This window comes from Echiichthys vipera (genome assembly GCF_963691815.1).
Source record: "Echiichthys vipera genome assembly, chromosome: 15".
Taxonomy (NCBI): Eukaryota; Metazoa; Chordata; class Actinopteri; order Perciformes; family Trachinidae; genus Echiichthys; species Echiichthys vipera.
Genome location: NC_139840.1, coordinates 13,776,129 through 13,786,832, shown reverse-complemented (window position 1 = coordinate 13,786,832; position 10,704 = coordinate 13,776,129). Strand labels below are relative to the sequence as shown.

The 10,704-nt window shown below is 41.6% G+C and overlaps 2 protein-coding genes across 2 annotated transcripts; one reads left to right on the top strand and one right to left on the bottom strand.

The window, feature by feature from the left end:
• Positions 1-2,395: 2,395 nt before the first annotated feature.
• On the top strand, positions 2,396-6,385 carry LOC310958246 (insulin-like growth factor-binding protein 3; the record flags this gene model as incomplete). Its single annotated transcript, XM_083929097.1, has 4 exons — positions 2,396-2,768; positions 3,481-3,731; positions 4,513-4,632; positions 6,260-6,385. The coding sequence occupies 4 exons, from the start codon at positions 2,396-2,398 to the stop codon at positions 6,383-6,385; spliced, it is 870 nt and encodes a 289-aa protein (XP_083785223.1).
• A 1,875-nt stretch (positions 6,386-8,260) lies between these two features.
• LOC310957431 (insulin-like growth factor-binding protein 1) lies at positions 8,261-9,514 on the bottom strand (the record flags this gene model as incomplete). The annotated part of the gene is made up of 4 exons (XM_083927989.1): positions 8,261-8,386; positions 8,504-8,632; positions 8,829-8,968; positions 9,169-9,514. The coding sequence occupies 4 exons, from the start codon at positions 9,512-9,514 to the stop codon at positions 8,261-8,263; spliced, it is 741 nt and encodes a 246-aa protein (XP_083784115.1).
• Positions 9,515-10,704: the final 1,190 nt, after the last annotated feature.

Below are 10,704 nucleotides of genomic sequence, written 5' to 3'. Positions count from 1 at the left end.
GAGAGAGAGAGAGAGAGAGAGAGAGAGAGAGAGAGAGAGAGAGAGAGAGAGAGAGGGAGAGAGAGAGAGAGAGAGAGAGAGAGAGAGAGAGAGAGAGAGGGGAAAATCAGCAGGCTTTTATTTAGCTTATGAAACAAATGTTTGGCATTCCACTGCACTGCTCTGCTGTAGACCTGTCTGTTAACAGGCGGCAGTACGCCAGGGCTTGTTGGCAACTGATTGGACATTTGCTTCCAAGAAATTTTAAAAGCAAAAAGGAACTGTACACCTCTCCTGCTGTTATTCTTTTGAGGTATTTTGGACATTTTGTGCTGGTGTATTCCCTCTCTCATCTGTAACCAATTAATAGTGGACCTAAAAACGCTACAGGTGTAATTACTCAGGAATTTTCTCACTCACATGTGTGGTATGTGTCCTTATTTTAAGATCTGCTTTGTAGCACTGACAAATGACTAGAACAGGCCCAACTATGTCACACATCTCAACAACAAGTTCAGAGACCACTGCTTTACTGTATGTGTGATGAACAGGTTCACAAGGTGCAGAGTCAAAGGCACTGAATATATGGGCAGCAGGTCACTTTAAATTATGTCCTGCTGGTGGATTCTCTCCGTGTTTTGAATAAAAAAGATTGTGTACACTGTTAGCAGCAGATTTATAGCTGAATTATATTTTGACTTTTATCTGGACTGCAATAAAATGAAATAAAATCTCATCACTTGGATCATTTTTGTCCCATTTATAAAACCTCTCAAGAATAATATTTGCAACCTTTTGAAGTCACAATTCTATGTAAAATAAGCCATTAAACTCTATCCAAATCATATAAACAACATACAATAATTAATTAGGGACATTTAAATATCTGACAGCTAGTGAGATCATCATGTTTCTTACAATGGTGGGATAAGTGAACTGTATGGACAAGTTTCAAAAGTAAAGGCCCATTTTGCAGATTAACCCCTTTCAGTTTTATATTGTTACACATTTTAACATACTGATAAAAGATAAATGATACTGATAAATGAATACTTAAGCAGCATTTTAATATTGTAGATGGAACATTTTACATATTGCTGGGTTGTTTTATGTGAACATGCATACTATTTAATTATATAACTATTTGTGATGTATGTAAAATATTATTCTGCAGGGTAACTACTGAAAAGTAGACATTGTAGTTCTAAAATAATCTAGTGTAGTATAATATTTGACTCCGAAATGTAGAGGGAGAGGCATAACGTGGATAGTTGGCATACAAGTAGTTCAACACAAAACTGTACCTGAGTAAATGTACTTTGTTAAATTCCGCCACTGGTCAATTCTTTAATATCTGCTGTTAGGATGCACTGTTGTAACTTATGCTCTATCAAAGCTTTAAATAATCATATTGTGGAGTTTAAACATGGCATGCAGGGTCATGTGCAGCAGGTTCATGAGCTGCAGATCAAACACGCACACAAACACACACACAGACACACACACACACACACACACACACACACACACACACACACACACACACACACACACACACACACACACACACACACACACTAACAAAAACACACGCACAAACACACGCACACACGATCATGTGAACACAAACACAATCAAGAAAAAAACACATAAACATATAGCAGATAAGGCCATTTAAGCCTCTTGAGTTCACTGCAGGTGCATCATTGATACATTAGAGATGCACAAGCTGAGGAAGCTGTAAAATGCTTCACACGCACACGCACACGCACACACACTCGCACACACACACACACACACATACATACATACATACACACACACACACGCACACACACACACACATACATACATACATACATACATACATACACACACACACACACACACACACACACACACTATTGGCGCCCCCTATGAATGAGTCTGCGCATGGCAGATGCTTGGACATTTGTGTATGGGCTCTTCAAACTGAGAGTTGCTACATTAAAAATATTGCTGTGTATTCTCTTGGGTATTATGATTATTCTCTATATAACCTCACAAATACATTATGTATTGTAATGCATTCAGAACATCAAATCATCAACACCTAAATCCTTCAGCTAAGGTAAAGGGTTGCCACATTTTTATTTCCAATTTTATTTTATTCAGTCAATCATAAAGAGCCATACCGTAAATATACTTATACTGGTCTGCACTTGCTCTGATGAAGAAATAACGGAGTCGAGGCAATTCATCAGTAGACCACGAGCTATTCGGGGGTGTGACTACAGTCACTGGGGTCTATATATTGAGATGTTTTGTCCGGTGGCTTTATGTGTATGAGAGAGAAGCTGCCCGGTGAAAAAAATCATCACAGCAGGATAGTCCGCTTCCTCGCTTTGAAACCATATTTAGGCTCTCAAACCCCGCAATGGATTCCGGTTTTCGCGCACTTTGCATGACTTTTGTTCTGGCATCGTTCACCCGGAGGTCAGGTGCGGTCGGACCGGTTATCAGATGCGAGCCATGTGATCTTGGAGCGCGGCTTTTGTGCAAACCTTTACCCAAGGACTGCGCCGAGAAGGTCCGCGAACCGGGCTGCGGCTGCTGCATGACGTGCGCGCTGAGCTTCGGCCAGCCGTGCGGCGTGTACACCGGGAGATGTGGCTCCGGACTGACATGTCAGCATCAGCCCGGTGAGACGAAACCTCTGCAGGCTCTGCTAGAGGGACGCGGGATTTGTGTAAACGCTACCAATAAACGACTTACTGCCAAACCAACACCTCCACTCAATGACCTGCCAGGTAATTAAAGCGCGTGCACCTTTTCTTCTCCCATGTTGGCACTTTAGATACAAAATAGCTGTTTGTTAAAGAACTGAAAAGACTTTTATTCGTTACCCTCATCTATAGGCTTCTAATCACAATGGGAGATGTGTTTAGGAGAAGCAGATAATTAGAAACTTTGACATGATTTCTTATGTAAACTCTTCGGGCGATTTGCAAGTGATGATCAACTCTCATTTCCATGACATGCAATGAGAGCAACAATCCAGCACAAATCACTTATAGATTCCACCCAGTAATTTGTCTTCATTCGTGCAAACAGTAGGAGGAGGGTGAGAAAAATAGAAAATAAGATGATTTTGATCCTTAGTAAGAATATCATGGTGCAGAAGGGAGGTAATAAAGGACCTGAACCTCCTTGAATCAGACTTAATGTTGACTTTCAGTTTAGAGACACTGTAACTATTTAGTTTGTAATTAAGGGATTTAAGGGTTAAGTTAGAAACACATCTGGAATCAAGTGGTGGTATTCATCTTAATCTTATCTTGTCCATTTCCTGATAAAATTAAAAGATGTCAATCATCTCAGAGAATGCCTCTAAAAAGGGGTTCCCCATGACCCTCAAGGTGACCTCCAACCAATATATTTCAATCAGAAGTGAAAACTCTTCCCCAAATTGACGATTATGTGCTGTTCTGTAAATAAACACATGTTGTTCTCAAACTTTAGCAGAGAATATTGAGCTTCAGGAGGAGGAGCGGAATTCCACCGGCTCAGGCCTTCAGACTGTGTACAGCACCCACAAACCCATGGTACCCTTGAGACCTCCACTTCACCCCTTTTTCCCCTCTGCCAAGTCAGAGGTCCTCAGACGGGAGCAGCAGAAAAGAACCCAGAGCTTTAAAATGGAGGAGCTCCCAGGACCACTCATCACAGACCAACAAAACTTCTCTCTAGAGACCAAACAGGAGCCTGAGTATGTAAGTACCACAATCCTTTTTCCTTTTTTTCTCCAGAGCATACTGGAGGAATATTTTTCTCCTCTTCCTCTATGTTCTGGTGTTTTTCTCTCCCTGCGGGTGATGAAATGTTTTGGGGGAGCATAGCGGTGCTGATAGTTGGCAGACATCATGCACAGTAGAATGGCATGGCAAGCGAGCGGGTACGATGGCCCTGTGGCTGACCTGGGTCAGGCGGTTGTTTGGCCACAAGGCGTCCGCGTGCCGGGTGTACTGGGAGCCAACGAATGATGGATTGGCCCATGTGAGTGCCTTTTGGGAAGCCCTGCTGCTATTTTGATCTGCTCGTTGGCCAGAGAAGTGAGCACACACTAGTAATGGGCTTTGACTGGCTGCTTTGATTAGTGACTGGAGGACTTGGACTCGAGGACAAGCCTTTTGGCTCCCTCTTTGAATTCACATTATTCTCCATCCTTTATGTAAAGTGTAAGAGTTCTAAGCAGCTTTGGGAAACTGGTAAGCCTCTACAAGTCGGTCAGATGAATTCATTTCTCATTAGTCATCTCTTTTATATTGTAGCTACCATTGTTTAGGTATTACAGCTGAGCACTGTGTGATGCAGCGTGAGCCAGCTTTGTTAACATCTTTATTAAAAAACAACAACATCAGAACTCATATCAAAATCACTCTGCAAAATGAAATGTGAGCTTGTGCTAATGGCGTCAGCTGCAGTCTTGATGTTAGCTGATAGCTGTTAGAGATGTTAAAGTATTGGATCGTTTATGTGTTCCCTCATCTGCAGGGTCCCTGTCGGAGAGAGATTGAGAGCATTCTCAGCAGCCTCAAGATTACAGACATTCTTAACCCCAGAGGTTTCCGCATACCAAACTGTGACAAGAAAGGCTTCTATAAGAAAAAACAGGTAAGAAAAAGCACATTGATTAGTTACTTGCTATTGCCTGTATGCTACACATGATTTCAACACCTGCTTGATAAAAAAACAAGTTTACAATGCTGTAGAAAGGAAACCCACATTTCCTTTTTTTCTACATGTTGCATTAATAAAGATTCAGTGCTGAAGTCTAGCGACTCATACTTTAGGTCTCCTGCAGCCCAATTACAGATTTGTAGCTGTCCTCCTGTATTCATTGGTAGTCATTAGAGCCTCATCATTGAACCACCACACCAGTGAGGTAGACCCTAGCCACTGGTTCTGGAGACGGGAACCACAGGGGGCCAAACCCCAGTGGGGTTGATGGCTGGGACGATGGCCGTTTAATGGGAACCCTCCCAGGGAGACAGACGTCAAGGTGGCCACCGGCACCCGATGCGCTCCCCCCATAATTGCTGGACTTTAGAGAAGCATGCACAGAAATAGAGCTGCAGCCATCCCCACGCTAACATGGTTCACCCACGATCGGGTTGTAATAAATGAGCAGTTCTGATGCATTCATATGGAGCCACTTAGAGCTCCTGCGCCACTGCATTACCGAGGCAGCTTTTCTTATAACATAGCGGTCCCTCCTGCTTAATGGAGGTGTTCTCCTTGACCTGCAATCATCTCATAACCAGCCTAACAATGCCAGGCTCGTTGTTGCTGTTTATCCAGAATGGACCTATAGTGTATCACTTCTGGAGTGGCAGACATTTGATTTCACTTGCATGATTATAATCAAATAGATCTCTTATTGCAGCTCTTAATATCAGTATGTCTTTTGGAGAAAAAAAAAACCTTGGAGCAGATGCACTGTTTTTCAGTCAACTGTGCATAGCATTTGGATTTCTATATTTGTTTTACAAATTGTGATACTTAAAAGTTACAATTTGAAATCCCTCATGATGATTTCATTTTGGCCACACAAAATACAGTGATAAGAGCTTCTCACCCTATAATTCCTATGATATGAACAGTGATCTGATAACAAGAGAGTCCCGCTTCAGCTCAGATCAGCCTCTTAGTTGAAAATATTAAACTAAACAAGGATGTCTCCCTTCCCGATCAGCTCCAACTCCTCTGTGGAGCAGCAGCACAGTTGTGTTAGCCCTTGAAATGAATGGCTGCATGTTTTACTAGAGTGGAGGCTGACCTTTAGTAAAATTGGCAGTAAAATAACAGCCCTTGGGTAGCTCCACAGACTCTGTAAGTCATTTGTAGTACCCATAATTTGGAGCTGTGGGGTATAATCAGCAACAGATGATTCGTACTGGCCACCAGCTTCTGAAAATAGATCTTGGTTCTCAGTTGTTCACAAACGGTACTAAGCAAATATTTTACCAGGTTTCTGTTTACCTTAAAGGTCTCTATATGTGTGTGTAACAGGAGGTAGACCATAAAAGCAGCTCAAAATACCACAGCGTGTTGGATAACCGAGGCTGAGTCTCAACTCAGCACAATCTCACCATTAATGCCTCTTAATTATTGCTGTTCTACTTCATTGAGTAAAGTGGCTTGTTACTTATAATGTTGCATATTCAACTGGATTTACACATTTAGCTTGCCCCCTTTTTCCTCTTCCCTCCCTTCACCTTATCCCTTTCCTCACTTTCAGTGCCGTCCATCCAAAGGCAGAAAGCGAGGCTTCTGTTGGTGTGTGGACAAATACGGGCAGCCATTGCCAGGTTTTGATGGGAAGGAGCGAGGAGACGCCCAGTACTATAACTTCGAGAGCCAATAGGAGCAGAGCAGGACGGAGGGAGGGAGGGTGGGAGTGAGAGCAAGAAGAATTGTAAACAAATGGAGACACTGAGGATATTGGAAAGAGAGGTCAAGAGATGGCTCAGCCGATATATGGATGTTTGCTATTTCTGTTGCCTGTGGGACCTTTTTCTGAGGCAGAGCCAGGGCGAACAGAGGCAGAGTACCAAGGAGGAAAAAAGCCAGGTACTTTTCCGCAATGGATGGATTCTTCATAAGCTTTTGTCTCTGACCCAACCAGGACAACTTCTTGAGAAGAGGAAACACTTAAAGAATATGATCTCAGAAGCCTTATTCTGACTGTAAAAGACAAGAGACATTTGTGACAAACATTGATGAGAGTGCTCTTCACTTACGCACAATTAAGTGGCATTGCACACATGTAAATGCTCGTAATGCGTAATCATAATTTGTGTGCTTGTGATTTGTTATATAGACATTGTGTGTGGTCACGACAACTATAAATGTATGTATGTTTATGTCCATCAGAGTAAGCATGCAGTGCCTTACTATGAATTCCTATTCCTATGAATTCCATTTTTTCGTGGTGACTTTCTGATCCTCAGGGAGTTGGACTGGATGTGCAGCTCATACACTACAGTGTGTATAACATTTTAATGCTGGATCTGAAGCCACAAAAGAGAGACATTTCCTTTTATCTGTACTGTGGTTGTTGCTGTTTTGTTGTCACTTTGCATAAGCTGAATTTTTGGATAAAGGCCCCGAGCCGTTATCTCCGATCATTTTTATCATTTGCCTCGGTTTAAATAAATACGCTGTTTGGATGTACAATGCAACCCTCAGAGGTCTATTTTTACTTAATAAAGGCAGTATAAAATAGCCCAGGTATTTAATTCACATTTTTATTTTCTCCCTAATCTTGCCTTCTCTTACTTTGAGTGTGTATTTTTGGCAGTTGAAAAACACATTAAAACAGGCCTTAATCATGATGAATAACATTTTAATTGGATGCACATCAAAATAATTAGAAGACTATTTACATACTATAAAACAGATAATGGAATAGCAGCTTTCCTGGCAAATAGCATACACAAACAGTTTGGTCCACTGCACATGAGCTCAACAACAAGCAAAAGCAGAAACACACGAGTGGATCATAATAAATACGTGAATAGATGCTAGAATAGTTTGAAAAAAAAGACCAATATAAGTCCCAAACGGTAGAAAGGTGTAGCTGAGAAGAGCCTGTGGACCTGCAGAGACTAGCGGAGGTAGACAAATGCAGAACAACCCATCCCAAACCTCACGGTGGCTTGGATGAGCCCTGATATGTTTGTGTTTGGCCACTGTGCACATACTTGCGGCACTTTAAGTATTTCCCCCAATACCCATTGAGGAAACGCCAATGGAGATACATTCAGACAATGTCAACATGTTGGATGAATGAGCGGCTGTGTTGTTTCATGCCGTACAGCTCCAATTTTGAATGAATTAAAAAAAAAAATCTGATCCTGAAGAAATGGGCTTGGCAGAGCTGCTGACCTGTGGTTTTGAGCAATGGAGTTATTCAGTCAGAAACACAAATGTATACAGTGTTGCCCTATTTACAATAAAAAAAAAAAAAAAAGGGCAAACATATAAAAAATCTAAAAATGACAAATGGTAAATGCTGGTAAGAATAAATAAGTCTTGATACATACATCATGTAAATAAAATGATAGGAAATTTCCCCCCTCTGAAATACAATTTTACATTTTGTGTGAATGAGTGTGTTTTTATGAATGGATGGCAGTTCATTAGGTGGTTGCAAGTAGATTTACACATTCACTTTATAAAACATATTTGCTTATGTCTATATGTGTCTGTGTTTACGAGTGATAACAGAGTCCATCCTTCACAGCGTGACTTCCTGGTGACACGCTGAGTCCCCCAGCAAGTCACTCGTTCCTGGGAGCTTCTGCCCATTCCAGGAAGAGACACACCAGCAGCGAGCAGGCGGTCCAACCAGAGATGACTCACACTGAAAAGAAAAACAGAGATGGGAAACCACATGAATAAATCACCCAGTTAGCTTTAGGATGAGTCTCTTTTAAACAGGTCAAGTGAATGATGTTTAGTGAAGTCCTTAAGTTCTCACCTGCTTGGCCTTGTAGAAGCCGTACTTGTCACAGTTGGGGAGGTAGAAAGTTGTGAACTTCTCTCCTAGTTTCTGTTGAGAGCTGGATATCGTGTCCATTGCTGCATGCAGTTCAATGTGACAGGGACCCTGTGCGTAAAAAAGAAAGACAGAGAGTCAGAACTACACCCACATTTAAGCAAATACACCATATTTTCACTGCTAAATTTTATGAAGCCCAATTATATCTTGAAAATCCACAGTTCCACAAAAACAAGTGCTCCCTCTAGTGGAATGAAGGTGCATTACTTTCAATTATCTTCATTAAGTTGATTTTTTCCCTTACCTCTCGTACCAGGTTGTTGCGGATGGCATTGACCTTGGCCTTGATGCTCTCTTGGCCTTCAGCAGTGTCTTGGTCCAAGGGAAGGTTGAGACCCAACAGATAGTGTAAGGAGCCATGGTCAGGGACTCCACCAGCTTCATCTGCACAAGTTTTAAAAACAATTTGGATGTTAAAACTAATTCTGTTTTTTTTGTTGTTTTATATCAGAGATGAACAAAACATTTTTCATGTTTTTCATGTTGCTTTGAGGTCATATTTGGACATTTTAAGATCATAATAGTAGCAAATATTAACAGTGAACATACATGTAAAAAGAGAAAGACATGAAACCTGAGACTACCTTGGCCCAGGTCTTCAGTGCAGACCCCCTGTCCTCTGGTCAGAGCGTGGAGTGGCCTGGCTTCACCGGGCCTGGGAGTGCAGCGGAGACCCGTGCCACAGTGGGCTGTATGAACCCCACAGGACGCTCCTTTCTCCAGAGCGCAGGCCATGCAGCAGCCACATCCAGGCTCCCTCAGCACCTGCTTGCAGTCTGCCGGGATAGCAGGGCAGGCGTTGAGTTTCTCCTGCGTACAGGTGGAACAGCGGATGGGCTCCGGTCCAACCACCGGGGACGACCTCACCAAGACCAAGACAGCCAGAGCCACTGCTGCCACAAAAGTCAGCTTCTCATGTAAAGCAGGCATCTCCAGTCTTCAGATAAATATGCTCTTCTTTTTTAGATTTGGTTCTTCAAAAAGCTCAGTAAGACTGTACTTTTCCTTCTAAACTGATTTCTCCGAACCAGCAGTATTTATATGGACATCTGGCCTCCGGAGGCTTAATGATTGACATGCTTACCACAGACATAAAATATTTTTGACAAAGCTGCTTTCAACGGCTGATGACCCTGCTTGACGTGCGTAGATCCAGGTTCACAAGGTTGTCAATATTGACTTTGGAATTGATTGTACATCAAAACAACCCTGTTTTTGGACAGCCAACTTACAGATCTTTGCCTTTACTTTGAGGTTATGAAAACAATCATATGAATACCGCTGTAACTATAAATATATAAATAGTCATGAATAATAAGAGCAGGAGATATAGGAAATGAAACAATGCCTAGTGAGTGTAAAAAAAAAAACTGTTGACAGACTCTTATTTTGTGAAGTAATGACAACAGATTGTGCTTGGACATTCCACTTTAGCATTGCATAACCCTAACATTATGGATTGCTCCGCTAGAATCACAACATGTTTGTCTGAAGAAAGATGGTAGTAACTGGTTGTTTTCGTTGGTGTAGTATTGGTCATAGCTTTGTATGGAAAATGGCATACCTCTATGTGTGATACATGACAACACCACTCACGCTGTGTAGGCTACACTATGACCCCAGGCTTTTCATCTTATCTGTTTTGTTTTTTTAAACAGAACTGATATGTACATATACCCGCTAACTCCAAAAGTGTCATGCTGAAGTACAAAAACAATCATACAGCATAGGGTATACATTCCAGAATGTCTATGAGATGCGTGACCCTTGTTGCACATGCACATGTCAGTTAGGGCTCTGGATGGTGGTGGTGGAGGTGGGGAGAAGGTGGTGTTTCAGCACAATGGAAAAACAAAATGAGCATATGGGCTCATATATGCTTATTGTGCTACTTTATACTTTTACTTTATTACATATGAATATCAAATATTGCACAGTTTTTACTGCACTTTATTTATTTGACAGTTCAAATTACATTACTTAGCAGAATAACATACTAGTACACACAATCAATAATGAGCTCATGGAAAGCCTTTTAATGAAATTAATTAATACCCAACAATATATAGGAGTTAGAATGACCTGATCAACTAATACATGAAAATACTGCTTACCACAAA